At 43.3% G+C, this 23,931-nt stretch overlaps 1 protein-coding gene across 1 annotated transcript in view; it reads right to left on the reverse strand.

The window, feature by feature from the left end:
- CS (citrate synthase) overlaps positions 1-23,931 on the reverse strand; it is a 30,398-nt gene that overhangs the window by 4,338 nt on the left and 2,129 nt on the right. Inside the window, exons 2-6 of the mRNA XM_069970052.1 lie at positions 9,310-9,357; positions 9,079-9,186; positions 8,724-8,789; positions 5,650-5,781; positions 3,915-4,103 (exon numbers count right to left, since the gene is read on the reverse strand). Of these exons, the coding sequence (XP_069826153.1) occupies positions 3,915-4,103; positions 5,650-5,781; positions 8,724-8,789; positions 9,079-9,186; positions 9,310-9,357 (543 nt within the window). The remainder of the gene's footprint in view (positions 1-3,914; positions 4,104-5,649; positions 5,782-8,723; positions 8,790-9,078; positions 9,187-9,309; positions 9,358-23,931) is intronic.

The raw sequence follows: 23,931 nt of genomic DNA on the forward strand, positions 1-23,931 counted from the left end.
GAATTAGTGATGAGCGAATTTACAGCACAAACGAAGCGAATCGCGTCAGAAATGCAACCATCTGCTTATCAGCCTGCTGCCTTTGATGTCTGGGCCACTTTGCCCCCAGTGCCTGGAAAAGCTGGATCCAGTCCTGGGAGAAGTTTCACAGCTCAGAGTGGCATGGACAAAAGCAGCAGGCTGATAAGCAGATTGGCAAGCATACAAAGCGATTCACTTTGTTGTACTGTAAATTCGTTAAGCTCTACTCAGGATAATGGACAAGTATGAGATTGAAGGAGGTCCAACCTCTGTGCCCCCCCAGGGATTTATCCATCACTGACCCTGCTCCTTTGTTATGAGCTGAGGGTGGACATGTGACCAGCGGTTGCATTACATTTTCTATGGAGCTGCCGAAAAAACCAGACTACTGACCGGCAGCTCGATTCATAACAAAGGAGCCGGAATGTTTATAGAGAAATTCCCGGGGTGCAGAGGTTGGACCCCTCCTGCAAACTTACACTTGTCCCCCTATCGTGTGGATATTGGACAAGTATTTTTAAATTGAAAAACCCCTTTAGGTATCAGTGGTGGTGCTGATCTGCAGTATGTACTTTCTTCCCTCCATGCATAATTCATGTACAAGGCTCAGTGGTGGAAGTTCTGTACATCAATCATACAGGGAGGGAGGAGGTATGCATGCTGCAGCTCAGCTCTGCCTCTGCGACACTTGGAAGGATAATGTGTTTTATCTCCCTATCCGTTATCTCCCCACGTGTATAGCTCTGAGCATACTATAAAGGCTGTATTACATGGTCTGACCTGCAAGACAAGAGAAAGCCGATATGCCAGATTGGTGCTTACTTACCGACAGCTATCAAGTGCACATCTCCTATTATACTGAACCATGTGCGACGGACAATGGATTATCTTTTGACATGTTGAAAGACAGCGATCACATTCTCCATCTTTTTTTACTTTTCTATTACTTGTTAAAGTAGAGTTTGGTTTACTGCATTTGGTTTACTGGATTACTGCAAGTCATTGCATTCCATTATGGTATAGAAACCAGAAAGCATTGAAGCAAGTTTCTGTAGGGCAATCTTGGCTTCCTGCATGCAGACAGCTTATCTATCCCACATGTTCTGAGTAGTTTCCATGAGTGCTTTTTAGAGCAGTGTCAAGGAGTCCAACACAAAGTACGTCATTCCCTGTGCCCGGCACATACATTAAATGCTCTGCATGCCCTTTACAGAGCGTGTACATACAAGCTAATGGGAGGGATTCTACCTCAGACTCCAAGGGCTGGATGACATTGAGAAGTCACATGAGCTTCAGTGGCTGGCTCGTATTCACAAACAATAGTTTCTCTTTGCCCTGCTATTATACAATGGTAACCTAAAATTGGCTCCGCACGGGACCAGCCACTCGCTCTAGCACCATGTGTTAGTGTCCTGACAATCACACAGCAATCTGTGTAAATGTGTGACAGACCTGTCATAACGCCAAGGACAGAGGGGGAAACGTTCATGGAAACTCCTAGCTCCTCCTTCATAAACAAACTAAAGTGTTGGAGAAGGTGATGCAAGGGCACACAAGACCGACCTTGTGCAGCTAAAACTCACAGGAAAAGAGGTAAACTGCAGCAACCAGAAGTCGCTTTGGTGTCCAATGCAGATATCACACTGCAAATCCAGAGCAAATTACTGTACAATGGACATGGAGGAGATTTGGAAAACGCAATCATATGTGGTCTGTCTAAATCCAAATCAGGATGTGGAAATGCCCCTGATTTTGATGGTGGACACCACTTCTGCAAGCTACAAAATCCATGGGTAGGGGAGCAGCCATTAAATCTGCTGTCAGATGATGTACAGGCTTCTAAACCACACAGTGCTGTATAGTAGGCATCCTTTTCCTTTTTGATGGCCAATAATTCATATGTGCACTGTTTAAGGCTGGGTTCAAACTGCGTTTTTCCTATCCGTTCAATGTATCTGTTTTTCTAATTGGTTACATTTAGGGTAAATTCACACGGGCAGATCCGCAGGGAGTTTCACGCACGAAATCTGCAGCTAATCCGCCATACACGTATTAATTATAATACGTGTATTGCGGATTAGCTGCGGATTTCGAGTGTGAAACTCCTGGCGGATACGCCCGTGTGAATTTACCCTTAGACAGAAAAACGTAGTCAACACTTTGTTTATGTTAAAAAAAAAAAAAAAAAACACACATCCATTTCGATCCTTTTTTGGAAGTCAATAGAAAAACTGATCCAAACGGATCACACACATTTGCATCTGTTTTTTAATTAGTAGGACACTACATCTCAGAATCAGATGCATCAAGTAGTGTCTGTGCGTGTCAAGGACCTGCACAGAAGCCTCTTCACATTGATTTAGTGGTTTTGTTTTTTTGTTTGGGTTTTTTTTTTTTTTTTACACAAAAAGGTATATGTTGGGGGAAGATCCACGGACACCTCTGAAACATGCCACATCTAAATGATACGGCCTTCGTCTCAACCGAAGCTAGATTTCACCGACACATACAGCAAATGTACAGGGAAAACAGCCGTAGCTTTTTCAGCTTGGTAAGAGCTAGGATTTGTAAGCAGGAGGGAGGATTTCTAAAAACAGACTTGGAAAATACAGTCCGCATTTTGTAATGGGCTGCCCCCTTAAGGATTTTCTTAGTACTGCGTAATGGATTTGGTCGGATAATAAAATTACGAGTCCCAAACAGAATTTTCTGTACTCTTATGCAACAATTTTTATTTTTTTTTAAGTTTTTCAAAGTTTTCAGAGAAACGAGAAGAGTGTGGGCCAGTGGTAAAACTAAATGTTTAAAGAAAAAAAAAAAAAAAAACCTCAAACCTACAGCAATACAGGCCCTATTACATGTTAAGGCCGAGAATCGTCCTGTGTAATAGAAGGCAACAATTAGCCAACATGAACGATGTGGGCTGATAGTTGCTGTCGTTTGTCTGTCGTTTGTCTTGCGTTTGTCTTTCAACATGTTGAAAGACAAAACGACTGCTATCTGCTGCAGTCGCTCTGTGGAATAGGAGCGGTGACAGCAGACCGCAGCTATCCTCTGTGGGCTGCTCGGACAACCTAGCGATCACCCAGGCAGCACCCCCCCCCCCACACGTCCCCCACACTTACTCGCTCTCTGCTGGTGCGCGTAATAGCGCCAGCATCAAGCGGGGAATAAGGAGCAAACATAGCGCTTATTTGCTCCTCTATGTTGGCTCGTGTAATAGGGGCTTAACATAAGAGAAGTATCACAATACCCATCAACAGTCAATAGTAAAGCTAACAGTAACACTGTTATATGTGGTTGTGCTATTAATAATGCTAATATGTCCCTATGGTGCAGGGGATGATGGCATAGTTTTCGTGTAATGAATATGCTAATAAGCAGGTTTAGTACACTGGGGTGGGTCTACGACCCTCAGTGTACTGATCCACCTTGGCCAGCCGACCCCCTCGATCTGCAGTTATAAAAGCCAGAGGGACATCACTGCATAGCCCCACCACAGTACTGATTAGAAAGGGCAGGCCCGGGCAGGGTGGATCAGTGCACTGAGGGTGGTAGTCCCATTCACCAAATCGCCTCATTAGCATATTGAATTAATCCTCACAAAAACGGCACAGAGGATAAGAAACTTATCTTTATCCTCAGCACCCCATGCGCTACAGGGAAATAAGCAGATTAGACACTTCTAACCTCATAGTTTACCTTTAAAGGTGGTAAACTAATCTTTCTGAAATCCATTATATGTCTGGAATAGAGAAACTCAGATAATACCAATTATTCAGTATGAGTGACCTATAATGCAGATGCATGGCAAAGTCCTTCATTGGTAGTATGTGTAACACTGATCATAACAGATACAACAGGTCACTCTATACATCTGGCAGAATTCTTACCTCCCAGTATTTCCCCTTGTTAACTCCTTCAGCATAAGCCCGGGCAAAGTTGCTCTCACTATTAAGGGCAGTGATTGCAGCACTGAACTGGGACATAGGATGCAGATTGGTGGGGAAGTTGTCCAGCATAGTCACGACATGGGAAGGTAAAGCAGCCCTCTTTGCCCACTCTTTAGAAACCCAATTAACCTGTCAAACAGAAAAGATGCAGCATTGACAAGAATATAACAGTAAAATAAGAAAACACGCTTAAAGGAAAACTTTTTTTTTTTTTGATGTATACATAAAACCAAGTATAATTTTTTTTTTTACTAAAATGGAAACCGCGAAACAAAAAAAAAACAAAAAACTTTTGTACTCATCGTAAAATCCCTTTCTTGTGGCTTCATTGGGGACACAGGACTAATGGATATAGGCTACTGTCACTAGGAAGCGACACTAGACCAAAACTGGTGCTGTGTCCCCCAATGACAGGCACAAGAAAAGAGGATTTTTTTTTGTACTCACCGTAAAATCCCTTTCTTGTGGCTTCATTGGGGGACACAGCACCTGTTTTAGTCTAGTGTCGCCTCCTAGTGGCAGTAGCCTATACCCACTGGTACTGTGCCCCCCAATGACAGGCACAAGAAACCCAGTGTTAGCCTAGCCAAAACAGATGCAAATTCCTGCCTGACCACAAGTCTGGAGACCCGAAAACATATCTAGTCACAATGCTGTCAGTTTGTGACATTAGACCTGCAGTTGAGCTGGTGCGTCTTTCCATGTTACCCTTGTGTAACAGAAGCCTGCAGTGAAGTCAGCTCTACCCTCCAATTATGTGAAATTATCATTGAAAGTAACCTGTCATCGTAATAAATAAGACAAAGCTCAGAGACTACTATAATAAGGATGACTGATGAGAAAGTATCCCAGAAGATATAATTATCTATAACTCTATAAAGAGCACCCTGTGGGGGACTAGCTCGTCCTCCAGTAAGGAAACAGGGCTGCTCAGTTCTTGTCAACAGCAGATGATGGGGGTGTTTCCTTTTTTAAACAAACCCTACTTTCAGTTTGAGGGTGTCTCTCGAGGGGTGCAGTCAATTACTATAAACAATCTCGGACAATTGATTCCTGGATGCTTCCTTTAGATGCAGAGCACAGCCATCAGCAGGGTTACTGCGGGGGAGTGACAGCTCATCGCTATTAATGACGTGACTGGAATCTGTGTCTCTCCAGCTATCTTAGAATTTAGCAGCTCAGGTGGGGGAAAGATTTCAGTGACACAGATTCCCTTTATTTTATTTAGCTTACTCGTAATCAGAAACAAACCTTTTCACACTGTAGTTCTGATCAGCAAGAGAATTTTTGTGGCTAGACATTTAATGTTTAGCCTAAAGGGAGATGCAGTATTACTGATGAATTCCCATCCATCAAACACACTGACAGCTGGAATCCACCGGAACAGGAGCGACTATAACAGAGCAGTTCTTTTTTCCAACTCTTTGGACCTCAGCAAGAGATCCTCTTCGACTATGTCAATATGGACGAATGGGATAAATTAGACAGGCAATGCCGAAGAGAACAGCCTTCATGCTTTATACCAAGTATTTGTTGTCTTCTAAAAAATGTAAATTAAACCAATGATTCTGTCCAACCCTATTCACTAAACAGATTGCAGAATTACTACTGTGACAGCCGGCTCAAGTTCTCAGCACGGTCAGCAGATTACACAAGGTTTCCACAGGAAGCTTACCTGTTCTTGTGTGGGCACCTGTCCCGTGACCAAGAGCCAGAAGAGTCCCTCGGGTAGTGGCTCATCGCCTCCTTGTGCCTTGGGGAGCAGCTTCTGGCATTCAGGGATGCTGTATCCACGGAAGCGGATGCCCTGGAAACAAATATAAAATAGTATGGAGTTAAATATATTAGTCTGATAGATCTGGGGGTTTTCCAGATGTGCAATGGACCAGGCAAATATTCTACATGTTTTAGAGATACCCACACTTCCACAATTTCTGGTCTGTTGAATAGCTAAATTTCTGAGAACATTTTAAGGCTATGTTCACACACAGTATTTTTGCTCAGTATTTTGCAACCAAAAAAGGAGTGGATTGAAAACACAGAAAGGCCAGGTAGCCAGCTGTTATCCAGCGTGGGCTGACAGTTACGCCTGGCTAATTAGCCATTTAAATGCAGCTGTCAAAACTGACAGCTGCACTTAAATGCTATGTAAAGCCCATCAGTGGTGGTATAGCGGACATGGGGGGGGGGGGGGGTGTCTGTTATTGTTTCAGGGCCAGTGCTCCGGCACTCTATTACTCTGCCCATAGTAATGAAGCAATGATCTCATTGATCAATGTGGTATATGTACATACTGCATTGATCTCTGAGATATCAGTACAGTTATAAAGGGGACTTAAAATTACTGTTAAATAAAAAATAATAATTAAAAATCTCATTCCATAATAAAAGTTTACATCTCCCCCTTTTCTCAATTTGTAAATAAATTTTGGTATTGACGCGTGCGGAATCACCTGAATTATCTCGCATTCTAAGGGTCCATTTACACAGAAAGATCATCTGATAGATTATCTGCCAAAGATTTGAGGCCAACGCCAGGAATGGATTTAAAAAGAGGAGAAATCTCAGGCTTTCAAAAAGTCGCATATACGCAAGCAACCTACCAATAGAAAGTACAGATAACGGCACAAAAAAATGGCACACAGCCCCATAGACCAAAAAAATAAGAGTGTTATTTGCAGCATATTTTATAGAAAATTAAGTCTGTCATTGCAAAGTTCAATTGGTTTGGCAAAAAAAGGACTTGTGGGTCTGTAGGTGAAAAAATGCAAGCGCTATGGTCTTTAAAAGACAAAGAGCAAACAAAAGCGGATAAACGAATATTGTCTCTATTTAACCCCTTTGCTCCCGGGCCAGTTTTCGTTTTTGCCTCCTTGTGTTTAATAGGCCATAGCATTTTTTTCACCTACAGACTCACATGAGCTCTTATTTTGTGTGCCACTAATTGTACTTTGCAATGACAGACTTAATTTTTGCATAAAATATGCTGCAAAACCAGAAAAAAAAATTTATATGTTCGGTGAAATTGAAAATAAAATGCTATTAGTGATGAGTGAATACTATTCGATCGAATAGATATTCGATCGAATAGTAAGGTATTCGATCTATCGAATAGTTCGCCGAATATTCGATAAGCATTCAAATCCCCTAGCTTGTTTTTTTTCCTCCAAGTGGTCGAGCAGATGTTTTTCAATTATCGAATACTTGTTCCCATAGACTTTAATAGGATCGAATATTTGTTCGAATATCCGTACGAATATCGAATATTTCACTATTCGCTCATCATTAAACACAATGTTTTTTATTTGGGGTGGTTTCGTGTTTACGCCATTACCACTATGGTAAAACTAAGTTCACTAAGCTCCTCAAGTCTGTGCGATTACAACGATATGCAACTTGCATAATTTATTGTATTTGATGGCTTTTAAAAAATGAAAACCTTTTAAAAAAACTAAATATTCTTTAAAATTACTCCATTCCCATCCTTATAACTCTTTTATCCTTTGTTCTATGGGGCTGTGTGAGGTGTCATTTTTTGCGCCAGCCATGATATATACTTTCTGTTGGTACCTTACTTGTGTATATGCGACTTTCTGATCACAATTTTTCTGGATTTAATGTGACCAAAAATGCACAATTTTTCACTTTGGAATTTTTTTGTGCTTACGCCGTTTACCAAGCAAGATCAGAAATGTGATAATTTAATAGTTTTTGCAATTGTGAACAGCTGTTGAGAAAGGCCCAGTGTGAGCCGCTTCGCGTGCAGCTGTAATTAAGTACGCTGAATAAACCTGTGTTGAGCATAACTTCCGAGTGCTGAGTTTTCCTGCACAGTCCAGTATATAATAGAGCACTGATCCATTAGATTAGTGCTCTATTACTCTGGTCTGCTGCAGACCAGATACATAGAATACAGAGCTGGGATCAGCATCATTCCAATGCTTAGGCCCTGCTGGGGAAGGAGAAAGGATCCCCCCTCCGCGAGCCCATCACGGGGGGAGGGATTGATTTCAAAAGGTCTACTTGTTTAGAGCTGTATTACATGGCCCAACCTTAGCTGTAAGCAAGCGTTTTACACAGCTCAATGATCCTGCAGCAAGGGTTGCATGGACATAGTAAGCAAAGTTGGTGTAGCCGAGTATATACAAATTAATACTTAACTGTCCACGCTCATTTGCTGCTGGAGCCTCTGATGCCATCAGGCCGCTCAGTCAGCGGCCTGCCGCTTCAGAGATGACCTCAAGCCTCAGCGGCAACTGCAGTCAGCAGGGAAAAGCCAGGACGTAACCAGGGTGTGCGGACAGGTATTATTTTCTATATACTGTTTCAACAGCTACTGACTGCTCACCTCCTATAACAGAGTGATGCCCGATTGGCAGCCAACCATTTTTAAACCTGCTAAAAGACAACAATCAGCTCAGCTGCCCGATTGGGCAGATAGTCGTCCCGTGCAATAGGGCCCTTAGAGTACATGTATACTTTGTTTAGAATGCATGTGCATTTTGTTTTAAGGTGGGTGGGTGGGGGGGGGGTGAACAAACATTCACTCTATGGGCAGCTTTAGTCCAAGTATTACGAAGTGTTTAACTTTTATATTCCTAGGGTGTGTATTTTGTAGACCAAATAAATTTTCATTAGCCAATTTGTGAATAAAATTTTAAACTATACCAAATAGGATGTTTGTTAATAATCTTCTTGTATAAGGGGGGGGGGGTGAGTGGTAATACTTTTTTTATCTATAAGTCTTACCTCATCAGGATCCAGCACAGATGTTTCATAGACTAATCCCTTCATGCCTCTCATGCCACCATACACCTAGAGAGCAGATATAGCAGGAGACAGGTAAATGGACAGGTCTTTCATTCTAATAACTTAATTTACCATTTGATTAAAACTATAAAAGAAAGATCACCAAGGTATATGCTAAGTGTATAGTCAATGTTAAGAGTCTTGCACAGGGGTTGTTCCAATCAGACCATCTTTTCTTATAAAGAAACCAACCCAGTGGTTGGTTGCTGCCGGCAGTTTCTGTGCATTATGTAGTACTACATGGCTCAGATTAGGCAAAAATTCAGACAATACAGATTTTTCCGGCTTCTCTTACCATGTCAACAGTGATTTGACCAATAACAGTCTTCCCATGTTGCTGTTTAAAGTTCTTGATTCTTGCTTGTTCTTTGGGAATGAGGTCTGACAGGACATCTTTCAGGTTCTTTAACAGAAAACAAAAAGCTAGGCAGTAAATCCTGAACGTTTACCAAGTGGGAGTCACCAATCACATTAAATAATGTGCCCAAGATCAACCCATCGGGGAAACAAAAGATCCAGAGCTTACCGTAGATGAGCTGGCATGACGGGCGGCAATCACAACACAAGGGGAGTTCTGTTTGGAGAATAAAGAAGAGATTGTGCCCATTATTTAGCTGTTTGGACAACACCAAATGAAAATAACATGCTGTTGCCTGCCAATGAGAGTATAAAAAGCATCTAGGAAACCCAAGGGATGGGAGAGCGTTCATACAGATACGTAACGATTCTCCGAGGTGTTAGTAACACTATCAACTGCAGCATTTCCCAGGCTCTCAACCAAACAATATAGATTTTAAAAGGCACTTCCTATCTGCACTGGTGTTCATGGAAGGAAACCTAAGCCGGAGCTAACACAGGTAACCGTGGGGGGATAGGTATAAGGTTTACTAGACACCACATAAAGCAACTATAACATATGAAGCAAAGACTGTTATATATAGCTACAAGGACCTACATTTGGAAAGGGATCATGTATAACATCCTAATACTCAGCTAAAAGGAACAGTGTGAGGCATTGCAGAGCACACCAGATATTTGCAACCTGTAGCTCTAGAATTTGACGCATCTAGGAGTAGTCATCTATATCATAAAAATCAAAGTCTGTCTGTCTGTCCGTCCGTCCTCTATAGACTTCCAAACGCCTGAACTGTTTGACCCCAAATTTGGCACACAGATACATTGGGTGCCCGGGAAGGTTATTGCGAAGGTCCCGTCCCCGCCAGATGTACAGGAGGGGAGGGGGAGGGGGAAGAGCTGCGCCCCATAGAGATGAATGGGAAAATCTCCTCACTGCAAACACAGGTGATATAATTAGCTGCAGCAGACACGGCAGTTGGAGCCTTAGCAACCAATAGGATTACTGCTTTCATTTTCACAGGGAGCAATGGTTGCTAGGGAAGCTGCCTCACAACATCCACAGTAATAACTGGTAGACCCCCTACTCCATCTATACAGTACATATATATACAGGACCCCCTACTCCATCTATACAGTCCATGTATATACAGGACCCCCTACTCCATCTATACAGTCCATGTATATACAGGGCCCCCTACTCCATCTATACAGTCCATGTATATACAGGACCCCCTACTCCATCTATACAGTCCATGTATATACAGGGCCCCCTACTCCATCTATACAGTCCATGTATATACAGGACCCCCTACTCCATCTATACAGTCCATGTATACAGGACCCCCTACTCCATCTATACAGTCCATGTATATACAGGACCCCCTACTCCATCTATACAGTACATGTATATACAGGACCCCCTACTCCATCTATACAGTATATGTATATACAGGACCCCCTACTCCATCTATACAGTACATGTATATACAGGGCCCCCTACTCCATCTATACAGTCCATGTATATACAGGACCCCCTACTCCATCTATACAGTCCATGTATATACAGGACCCCCTACTCCATCTATACAGTCCATGTATATACAGGACCCCCTACTCCATCTATACAGTCCATGTATATACAGGACCCCCTACTCCATCTATACAGTCCATGTATATACAGGACCCCCTACTCCATCTATACAGTCCATGTATATACAGGACCCCCTACTCCATCTATACAGTCCATGTATATACAGGACCCCCTACTCCATCTATACAGTCCATGTATATACAGGACCCCCTACTCCATCTATACAGTCCATGTATATACAGGACCCCCTACTCCATCTATACAGTCCATGTATATACAGGACCCCCTACTCCATCTATACAGTCCATGTATATACAGGACCCCCTACTCCATCTATACAGTCCATGTATATACAGGACCCCCTACTCCATCTATACAGTCCATGTATATACAGGACCCCCTACTCCATCTATACAGTCCATGTATATACAGGACCCCCTACTCCATCTATACAGTCCATGTATATACAGGACCCCCTACTCCATCTATACAGTCCATGTATATACAGGACCCCCTACTCCATCTATACAGTCCATGTATATACAGGACCCCCTACTCCATCTATACAGTCCATGTATATACAGGACCCCCTACTCCATCTATACAGTCCATGTATATACAGGACCCCCTACTCCATCTATACAGTCCATGTATATACAGGACCCCCTACTCCATCTATACAGTCCATGTATATACAGGACCCCCTACTCCATCTATACAGTCCATGTATATACAGGACCCCCTACTCCATCTATACAGTCCATGTATATACAGGACCCCCTACTCCATCTATACAGTCCATGTATATACAGGACCCCCTACTCCATCTATACAGTCCATGTATATACAGGACCCCCTACTCCATCTATACAGTCCATGTATATACAGGACCCCCTACTCCATCTATACAGTCCATGTATATACAGGACCCCCTACTCCATCTATACAGTACATGTAAATACAGGGCACAACAGGTATACCAAACTGTGACTGGGTAACACTGCTACACCAGACCTGACCAATACCGCCATACTGTGACTGGATAACACTGTCATACCAGACCTGACCAATACCGCCATACTGTGACTGGATAACACAGTCATACCAGACCTGACCAATACCGCCATACTGTGACTGGATAACACTGTCATACCAGACCTGACCAATACCGCCATACTGTGACTGGATAACACTGCCAGACCTGACCAATACCGCCATACTGTGACTGGATAACACTGCCACACCAGACCTGACCAATACCGCCATACTGTGACTGGGTAACACCGCCACACCAGACCTGACCAATACCGCCATACTGTGACTGGATAACACTGTCATACCAGACCTGACCAATACCGCCATACTGTGACTGGATAACACTGTCATATAAGACCTGACCAATACCGCCATACTGTGAATGGATAACACCGCCACACCAGACCTGACCAATACCGCTATACTGTGCTGGATAACACTGTCATACCAGACCTGACCAATACCGCCATACTGTGACTGGATAACACTGCCATACCAGACCTGACCAATACCGCCATACTGTGACTGGATAACACTGCCATACCAGACCTGACCAATACCGGCAAACTGTGACTGGATAACACCATCATATCAGACCTGACCAATACTGCCATACCGTGACTGGATAACACCGCTATACCAGACCTGACCAATACCACCATACCGTGACTGGATAACACCGCCACACCAGACCTGACCAATACCGCCATACTGTGACTGGATAACACCCCCATACCAGACATGACCAATACAGACACACTGTGACTGAACACTGCCATACGGGTAAATACAACCCTGCAGGTACACAGGACACTACAGGTATACAGGACCCCAAAACTATATACTACAGGTATACAGGACCTCCACCAACTATATACTACAGGTATACAGGACCCCAAACTATACACTACAGGTATACAGGAACTCCACCAACTATATACTACAGGTATATAGGACCCCAAACTATACACTACAGGTATACAGGACCTCAAAACCATACACTACAGGTATACAGGACCTACACCAACTCTATAATACAGGTATACAGCACCTTCACCAACTCTATACTACAAGTATACAGGACCCCAAATATACTACAGGTATACAGGAACTCCATCAGCTATATACTACAGGTATATAGGACCCCAAACTATACACTACAGGTATACAGGACCTCCACCAACTCTATACTATAGTTATACAGGACCCTCAAACTATTTACTACAGGTATACAGGACCCCCGAACTATACTACAGGTATACAAGACCTCCACCAATTATACACTACAGGTATCCAGGACCCTCAAACTATAAACTAGGACCCTCAAACTATAAACTACAGGTATACAAGACCTCCACCAACTATACATTACAGGTATACAGCACCAACTATATACTACAGGTATACAGGACCCCCGAACTATACAGTACAGGTATACAGGACCTTCACCAACTGTACACTGCAGGTATACAGGACCTCCCTCAACTATACACTATAGGTATACAGCCTCCCCAACTATGCACTACAGATATGAGAGACCCCTAAAAACTATACATTGTGGGTATACAGAACCCCTCCAACTATGCACTACAGGTATACACTAATTCCACTGATTAACTCAGATGAAACAATACCTTTAGCTTGGCCTCCTGGGCACCTTAGAACAAATCTAATTAACACACTGACACTTTATACCCGGGCAGCGCCGGGTACATTTTTTAGTCTACCATATAAAACCTCTAGCCACACTGTACCTGACATGTAGGATGCAAACGAGAGAAAGGGATATTCCATCTAATGATATAATCACATCTCTGGAGAACGCAGTCACTTCAGCATCAGCAGAGTGCACACCCCCACCTATCCTGAAGGGGGCAGTGCTGGCAGGGAACAAGGTCATGTTGTATTTTCCTACAAGGCCAACGAACATGCATGACTGTGCAGAGACAACATGATGGCTTACATTTTTAGTGTGTATGCACACAGTGCAGTACTGTGTCATGCAGTAAAACATGAGGACACATCATCTTCTCCAACAGTTCCATGCATGGGAACAGACTTACAACATGCCTCGACCGGTGACACCAAGCCTCACTTACTGCCTTAAGCCCCACCACATAGCAGGTACTAAGTTTACAATAAAATACCTGAAATACCACATACTTTCAGAGAATCCAAAAAGACTTAGCAAAATGCAATCTGGTTCTATCTGAAATGGCCAACACAGAGCCCGGAGAGTGGTGGTAATATCTGATCACACGCCCAGAGCAGACACGTACCCTGACACTGGTCACAGCAACAACATGACCATACTAGATAAGGGCAAATATAACACTACTGCACTTCCAACAATTCTATGTAATCTACATGTAGTGATAGGGGACTTATCAAATGTGAACAGAACCCATGTCAGGGGTATACGTTTACGGAACGGTGCACCAATGTATACTGCAGCATACCTGTCCTGAACTGATGGCGCCAATGCTTACTGGATTGTTTTTAAAGGGGTTGTCCAGCGAAAATCTCTTTCAAATCAACTCATATCATAAAGTTATTTAGATTAGCAATTTACTTCTATTTAAAAATCTCAAGACTTCCTGTACTTATTAGCTACTATATGTCCTGCAGGAAATGTTTTATTTTCAGTCTGAGAGAGCTCTCTGCTGACATCTCTGGCCAAGACTGGAACTCTGTCTTGGTTAGGCTAGGTTCACACTGCGTTTTCAGCATCCGTTTAACGGATCCGTTTTTTTTAACGTCCAGAAAAATAGGGTCAGCAACGTTTTTTGTCCGTCAAAAAAACGGATCCGTTTTTTTTATAATGGAAATCAATGGAAAAACGGATGCACACAAATGAATCCGTTTTTTGCAATCCGTTTTTCATGCGTTTTTTGCAAAAACCGGATGCGTTAAACGGATGCTGAAAACGCAGTGTGAACCTAGCCTTATCTATGAATCTCCATAAAAACCTCTCCTGCTCTGGACAGTTCCTGTGTCGGCCAGAGATGTCAGCAGAGAGCACTGTGTCAGATTGATAAAAAAAAACACACCTCCTGCATGACATACAGCAGCTAATAAGTATGGGAAGACTTGAGATTGTTTAATACAAGTCAATTATAAATCTATATAAAACTTTCTGATATCAGTTAATTTGAAAGAAAAAGATTTTTGCTGGACAACCCCTTTAACCTCTTAAGGACATAGGACGTACCGGTACGTCCTATGTCCTCACTTGCACTTCAAAGCGGGGCCGCGCGGCGGCCCCGCGTTGAAGTGCCGCGATCCCGGGTGCCGCGTGTAGCCCGGGACCGCCGCTATTAGCGGGCACGGTCTGATCGCCGTGCCCGCTAATTAGCTAATCGGAGGCAGCTGTCAAAGTTGACAGCTGCCTCCGATTACCGGAGGCAACGTTTCCCTGGTGTCTAGTGGCTGCAGAGATCTCAATGAGAGATCACAGTGTATATACTAGAAGTCCCCCAGGGGGGCTTCTAGTATATGTGTAAAAAAAAAAAAAAAAAGTGTTGTTTATAGTAAAAAGCCCCCTCCCCTAATAAAAGTCTGAATCACCCCCCTTTTCCCAGGTTTTAAATAAAAGTAAACAATAAATAAATAAACATGTTTGCTATCGCCGCGTGCGTAATCGCCCGAACTATTAATTAATCACATTCCTGATCTCGTACGGTAAACGGCGTCAGCGCAAAAAAATCCCAAAGTGCAAAATTGCGCATTTTTGGTCGCATCAAATCCAGAAAAAATGTAATAAAAAGCGATCAAAAAGACGTATATGGGCAATCAAGGTACCGATAGAAAGATCACATCATGGCGCAAAAAATGACACCTCGCACAGCCCCATAGACCAAAGGATAAAAGCGCTATAAGCCTGGGAATGGAGCGATTTTAAGGAACGTATATTGGTTAACAACGGTTTGAATTTTTTACAGGCCATCAGATACAATATAAGTTATACATGTTATATATCGTTTTAATCGTAACGACTTGAGGAACATGCATAACAAGTCAGTTTTACCCCAGGGTGAATGGCGTAAAAACACATTTCCCCCAAATAAAAGAAATGCGTTTTTTTTTTTCAATTTCACCACACTTTGAATTTTTTTCTGGTTTCGCAGTGTACTTTATGCAAAAATTCAGCCTGTAATTGCAAAGTACAATTAGTGAAGCAAAAAATAAGGGGTCATGTGGGTTTCTAGGTGGAAAAATGCAAGTGCTATGACCTTTTAAACACAAGGAGGAAAAACCGAAAACGTAAAAACGAAAATGGGCCATGTCCTTAAAGGGTTAACTATAATGGAGGCTAATGAAAGGTATGGCTTTCAGCAAATGTAAACACGATGCATCGTCAATCTCGCCATTCTATAAGGATTGGTCTGGTGAGGATGATGCACAGATATGTACATAACACAGACAGCAGGATGCTCCTGTCATACACAAGGGGTGTGCTGTAAAGAGGCTTGGAGGGAGCAGCAGCTACATGTGACATCAGGGAGGGGAGGCTGCAGCGACTGCCATAAACCTGCACACCCTAAAGCTGTCTGGGGCTGAGCTCCCCATTTTCTGGATTGGTCCACATGAACCCAAGAAACAGAATACAATTCTATTAATAATATGGCCGTGTACACATAGGACAGACCTTCACTTTGATGCATTTTTATTCCACATGCTAAACGTGAAAGTTAAAATAACCCTGCACAAGGTATAAAACCTCACCAATGAAAACCTTGACCCCATAAAAGGCACGTGCATGTCTGACTACCTCCCCTATCATTTTATAGCTTCATCTTCCAAAGTGCATTTTGTCACTGCAACCTTTAGATATTACACAACTAACTTTATAAACACGGCCATTACACGTACAGGGGAGCACACTTCTGACTATCTGTGGCTCTACAGCTGTTACAGAACTACAACCCCCAGCATGCAGTTGGAACAGATCATTAACCTGAACATGGACCCCTGAGAACATAGCACAAAAATAAGACAGAAAACCGAGGGATAAACTGGAAACTATGACTCAGGATTGGCATTTCTCACAGATTTATACAGTCTGCTGCCAAGCGTGACCGGACTCCTGCAGAAAGGCTATTTATTCATCCAGCATGTGCAGGGAAAGTCCTTTTTTTGCCCATTTATTTTTTAGGACTATAGATTTTTTTTTTCCAATAAACTACATACCCATACCTCAATGATGGTCTAACGCGTGACTAGAGAGGAGTAGATTTACAGTAATAAAGTGAAGCTCTTTCTTATCGCTGAAATCTGCTCATCAGCTTTCTTCCATTTAATTGACTGCCGTACCTTCCTAGGTGCTGAAGAAAACTGGATCCAGTCCTGGGAACTGGGAGAAGTTTCACAGGACTGGATCCAGCCTCTTTCAACACCCAGGGAGGAGACATGTCAAAAGATTGGAAAAACGAGCGGGGAGAGTAATGCACTGCAGCACGTCTTCTGTCCACAAGAAAAAAAAAAAAAAAAAAAAGGACCACAGACTAAAGGCCCTATTCCACGGAACGATTGTCCGTATTCGGCTGATATCGGCCGCTACGGACGATAATCGTCCCGTGGAATAGAGTGCTACTATCAGCCGACATTGTTCATGTCGGCTGATCGTTGCAGTCGCTTGTCTTTCAACATGTTGAAAAACAAGCGACTGATACAGCAACAATCTTCTGCCGGCGCTCTGTTGAATAGGAGCATCGGCAGCAGACACTGCTGTATCCTATGGGCTGCCCGGACGATCAGCGATCCCCCGGGCAGCCCCCCCACAGCTCCGCGACGCCCCTCCCGCACTCACCCGCTCGCTGCAGCCGCGTTGAATAGTGGCGGCAGAGAGCGGGGACCGAGGAGCGCTGAGAGCGCTCGTTTGCTCCTCTAGACGACCTGTGAAATAGGGCCATTACATTATGAGTTCCACTCTTTTCTAACACAGAGTGGGAGTGGACTGCACTACATGGCCTTTCCAAGCTTGTTCTCCCAACTGGTACAGGTCTGAACCCTCAGACCCATTTTGCTAAAATTTTTAACATGTCAAATTTTTACAAGTGACAGGTACACTTTAAGAGCCGATTTTTTTTTTTTTTTTTTAAATATTTAATTATGCAACTCCGGCGGACTAGTTTTGCAGAACAGTCACTTCCTACCGGTTGGTAAAGTTTCCTTAATCAGAGTGATGACAAATACAACACGTTCTTCACACACCCACTGACCTAGAAATCAGACAACACCCATCTAATACAACTCACTGAATAACCAGTTAAGCCCTGGTTCACACTTTCAAAAGAGAAGAAAAAAAAAAACTAAACATTTCTAGATCTCTGTACTTACAAAATGCTCAGTCTACAGGATGTCAGATCCTCATCCCTCAGGTCATCCACCTCAAGCACAAACTGGCTGTAACACAGATTACTGTACAATCCAATAACCCGGCACAAGCAGACCGGTAGACTCGCCGCTGCCCTCCAGGGCCCGGATGAGGAGGAACATTTGGCATTTACATAAGTGACCTACTACAAACTACAAAATACTGACAGATAGGAACATTAACATATTGGCCATGTTACCCAATACATCTACTTAAAGGAGGTCAACACTTTCTTAACAGAAGAAATAAGAGTATGCATGTGGTAATTCAAGATTTCCAGCGTATGTGTTCCCTGAGGACTGCATGACACCACGTGCCCCGGCATCATATGACTAGATACACATCATGTGTGTCAGCTCTCCAGGAAAGCTGCAGTACTGTACATCTAACCACAAGTAACATACAACTGCTGCACGTGTGACCCCTGTGCTTACATATACAGTGGTAGACGCAGACACTGGTCGAGTACAGATGACCAGCACATGACCACCTTATCTACCATCTGACTGATGAACTGAACGCCGACCTTCAGGGCCAAGGACACTTCAGTCAGGGAAGGACTAAAGTCACCTACACCAGGACCAGCTGCTGGTTATAGGCAGGTCAAAGCGCAAATCTGCACAACAAATCTCCCATCCCCAATTTTTTTTTTTGGGGTGGAAAAACTGCAAATCCACCCTGTGTGATCAGACAGATTTTCCAATTAACTTCAGTGGGGATTGAATATGACCATATATAAAGGTCAAGACTGTTCCTGTAAAAAACAGACAGATGTAAAGTTTTCTAACATTATATTCAGTCTAGACAATCCTCTGAGCGGAACATGTCAAGAATACAAAAGCTTCTCCTGTTCTGATGGTCACTAAGTAGTGACATGGGTCACATGCATCCGCGTCTCTCCAGCGCCTGTCACAATGTAAGTGAATAGCAGCAGGATGGCCAAGACTGTACTGCAGTCAACAGTATCTTGGGCTGTTTGAGCATACTAGAAATTGTGGTTTTGCAACAGCTGAAGAGCCATTAGAATGTACAATTTAGGCCATCAATATTTTTGTGGGAGTTCACCAATCAGCTTCATTGTTTACTAGACACAGCACCATACCCTTGACCCTTGATAGTGGCTGTGTCTGGTACTGCAGTACAATAGAACATGGTGTCAGCTTTAAAGGGGTTAACCAGCGCTACAAAAATATGGCCACTTTCCCCCTACTGTTGTCTCCAGTTTGGGTGGGGTTTTGAAACTCAGTTCCATTAAAGTAAATGGGGTTAATTGCAAACTGCACCTAAACTGGAGACAACAGTAGGGGGATGGCCATGTTTTTGTAGCACTGGATAAACCCTTGAATCCACTGACTGAAGATGCAAAGAGTTGGACCCCAAAAGATCACCCTATCAACAGTGAAGGGGTTTATCCCAGGAATACAGTGTTTAACCTATATAGAGGACAGGTAATAAATATCAAAAACAGCGGAGTAACAGGTGCTAGGAATCCAGCAGAGTCCTCCCCATGCAAATGGAGCCCCAGTGGTTATTTCCACTAAAAATCGCTCAACCTGGGATATACAGTACTGTCAGCTTGGGATAATCCATTTAAAGTCCTAGGTAAACTACATGAAGTCTTCCTTTTTCAGTAAGTAAATGTTAAACACTGGCAAACAAGACGTTAGATAGATGAGGAATCTGATCAACTTATACAACGTACAAAAAAAATGTTAAAACTCGTCTGACCTATGATGACTAAGCCTCACGCAAATCATGTGGGCAGAGATTTCACCCTTACATAAGCCGTTCACAGCTCCAGGGCCTAGCCTCCCTAATGGTCCTGAGGCGGGTCCTATGTTACACCCGAAAGTGGATCTTAAAGGATAAATGCATTTTAAAGTGAATGACGATATGTAACCAAGGGGCAATAACTAAAAGATTGCAAAAAAAAAAAAAAAAATATCCCTGCCACCCCCCATCCCCCCCAAAGCCCATTGGAAGCAGGAAAACATACACAGATAGGAGTACACAGATCTCTGTGGCTACAGAAGGAGGACGGGTGATATTTCTTCTTCAAGTGTTTTTCTGTCTGTTGCCTGCAAGAAACTATGTCAGTCTGACCGAAGTGTCATACAAAGAGGCTATTGACACCTACAGAAGATGTCAAGTATTTGGCTCTGATCTCCTACTCTGTTCTGAGAACCTAAACATTAATATATATACTGTATAGGTTTTCAGAGAAGGAGTTTAAAGCTGTAGGTGGTTATACATATTAACTTGCTGGAATATGCTAATGGAGATAATCCCTGAACTGCTGTAATAAATCTATGACTAGTGCAGTGAATAGCACTGCAGTCCTTTTTACTTTACATAGAAACTGGCAGGGGTCCAAGCTCACGCCACCCCCTCCTGATAGAACAGCAAGGATCCCAAGCAACAAAATCTTTCCAATGTAAAACTGTTCCACAGTTAATAAGGTGGTCCCCAGCAGTTGTCTTTACTGCTGCTGGAGTATATAAAACAATAAACATAGTATCCTTACCTGTCCGCACTCCCTTGGTGTCGCCGGTGACAGAAGAGCCTCAACTTCCGAAACAAATGTGTCTCAGGACTCACAGTGTGCTCAGCCAATCACTGAGCGTGGGGCTGTCCCGTTTCAGTCAGTGATTGGCTGAGCAGGCTGGCACTCGCGGGACAATTTGGTCTTGGAAGTGAAGATTCTTCAGTCAGTGCGGGGACACTGGCAACACTAGAGGACAACACCGAGGGAGTGTAAGAAGGTAAAGATAACATGCTTATTGTTTTATATGCACCAGCAGCAATACTAAAAAAAGGGCCAGACAAACCCTATAAATATAAAAGTGACTGGATCTGCTGCATGAAGTCCAAAGGAGGAGTCCCCGTTAACTAATGTCCATGTAGAGCTTCACATTAAAGGTGTTTTCCAGGCATTTAACATTGATGGCCTATCCACAGATAATATAAATTAACACGTTAAACATTGATGCTACTGCATGCCATACAGATTAATGCGAAACAAAAAAAAACGTAGTGTGAACCAGGCATTACTACAGTGCAGCTCCCATTAACTTTAATGGAAGTCAGCACTGCCACTACACAATGTGTATCTACCATAGCAGTGACTCTTGTGAACTGCTGTAGTCAGGCGATCATGTTAAAGGTCTGGAATAGAGAAAAGCGAGTACTAAAATTCTCAGGTGCTCAATACTCAAGGCGAATATTTCCTGATGCTCGGGTGCTTGTTTCAAATAACGAACCGCATTGAAGTCAATGGGAAACTCGAGCATTTTTGCAGGGGACCAAAGCTCTGCACAGGAAAGGTTGCGTGAAAACCTGGAAACCTCAGAAAATGATAGAAACACCATGGAAATGGACAGGAAACAGCAGGGGCAGCATGCACAGTGAGGATAGGTATAGCTGAACAACAGATCCCAGCCAGCCAAGAGAATGTCAGCAACAGGACAAATTGACTACTGACAGCTGCACTAAGTCCAAGCCAGCAGCCAAGAGTAGCAAAAATAAATATGTTTTAAAAATTTTAAGCCCTTAGAAGGACTGTTAGGTTCTTTGTGTGGGATTTCTGCCTAACTGCACACTAATTCCCCCCCTAACACTCTCCCTGACAGACAGCAGCTCTCTCCCTAATCTCTTCCAGCCTGTGTCTGACGTGAGCCTCGCGGGACCTGATTCTTATATGCCCAGGTTATCTGATCTAGCCAGCCAATGACTGCTATAGACATGTAGGGTTCCTACGTGATGCTACGAGCTCCCAAAGACTCACCTGCATGATGATTGGCTGAAAAAAAGCCGCCAAGCATGCAGGAAGATGCCATTGTCTCGAGTATCGCAAGATGCTCATCCGAGTAACAAGCACCATAGAGTACCCTAATACTCAAACAAATACCAAGCTCGGACGAGCGTGCCTTGATGTGGCAGCCTTGTCTTGTTCGCCAGTGGAAGGGAACCTTGTCTCTCCAGCTGTGGCAAAACTACAACCCCCATTATGCCTGGACAGCCAAAGCTAAAGCTTTGGCTGTCCAGGCACAATGGGCATTGTAGTTTTGCCACAGCTGGATAGACAAGGTTCCACCCCTGCTATAGGCCATAATAACTAAGCCTCTTACCTATACATGGGAAACACTGCTCTAAAAACTTCTCCTGTGATATCACCTTTTAAAGCTCCAATCAGTGATGCTCAAGTTTCATAAAGGACTTTGGAAACTAGAAGAAAAACTTTACATTGCCCATCCCCCAGTAGATGGGTTCTTCCTGTTGTGTGTCAGGGCTGCAAGGAAGTATCAAGTGACTTCTCCAGGCTTTGTGGAATGAGTGAGGGCACAAAGTGAGAGGAGCAGCCCATCAGGCAACATATGGTTAAACATCTCCACCCATGTTGCAAAACTCTGCATTCTTACAGCATCCTACAGATGTTATAAATGCAAAGAGGGATAGACTCCCAAGATGTAGCCATGGAAGAATCTTTTACACCATACACAGGATAGCATTGCACTGTGACATTCCCTTAGGATATATGTACACTCCGCACCGATCAGATCTAGTATCCATACCTGACAGATTAATGAAGTTGCTGACTCCCGTCCAAGTACACAATGAACACTCCTTCTAGAACATGGGCACGCCGGGGTTATTACATGCAGTGATTTATAGCCCCATAGCCTGCCATGAGGTGCCCAGCTGAGTGCATGCATCACATGCCCAGGGTGATCATAGCTGACAAGTATACAGTGTTTACAGGATTTCCAAGCTTCAGCTTGTTTCTAGAAGACAATGCTAGTTCCCTGGTAACCTGCAGGTCACTGGAAAGGTTAACCAACAGAACCATTCTTCACCTGCAATACCTATGCAATATGTAAATGTCTCCAGGGAGCCTGCAAGTCCTCGCCAAAACAAGGCAGATCAACAGCTGTCAAAAGTGCCCCGAGCAGACTATGACAGCCATCATAAACTGACCTCTAACCTACAAGCCAGAAGACTGGCATGTAACCTTCCTGATGGAATGTATCCAGACACACAATATCTGAGCCTAATGAGCCTAATGGTCACAGATCTCATATCTGGGATATCTAGGACCCACAGAAAACAGACTCTAAACAAGCCTTCAGTGTATGCTGGGAGTTGTAGTCTGCATCTGTCATCTGGAGATTAGAGCCTATACAGTAAAACCTGTCCATAAGACCACCCAACCATATCCCATAGGTAGAAGCCTCTTCTTTAGGACCACTCCTCTAATGGCCTAGTAAGTCTATTTTAACTCCCTCCTCCCTTCCTGTGAATTCAATGGGAAAGGCCAGAAAGGTCACATGTGGTTTAAAGGGGTCATTCAGGACAAGAAGAACATAGCTTTCCTACCAGAAACCAGGCCACTCTCATCCTCACAGTTTCTGGGCAGTATTACAGCTCAGTTCTATTAAAGTGAATGGAGTCTATTTGTATTACCAGATAATTGGGGACAGGGGCAACACTGTCATCCTGGAAAACAAATTTTATGGCCATAATTACACCAGCCGTATAAACCAGTGAAAGTTTTTTTTTCTTTTTTTTTTGGGGGGGGGGGGGGGGGGGAGGGGAGGGAGTTTGGGATGTCACACTTTGTGCCTGTACAAAAGTCTTTGTTTAGACCTTATGAGCAAATAAAAAAGAAAAAAAATACATAAAACACAGACATAAATACCACATAGGCAACACAAACGCTTGGGAACCTGGGGCTCATTTTGCTTGTGAATAAAGTCTATTTCTGACCTTCAATATATGCATCATGTGAACAC

The sequence above is a fragment of the Dendropsophus ebraccatus genome, chromosome 5 (genome assembly GCF_027789765.1).
Source record: "Dendropsophus ebraccatus isolate aDenEbr1 chromosome 5, aDenEbr1.pat, whole genome shotgun sequence".
Lineage (NCBI taxonomy): Eukaryota > Metazoa > Chordata > Amphibia > Anura > Hylidae > Dendropsophus > Dendropsophus ebraccatus.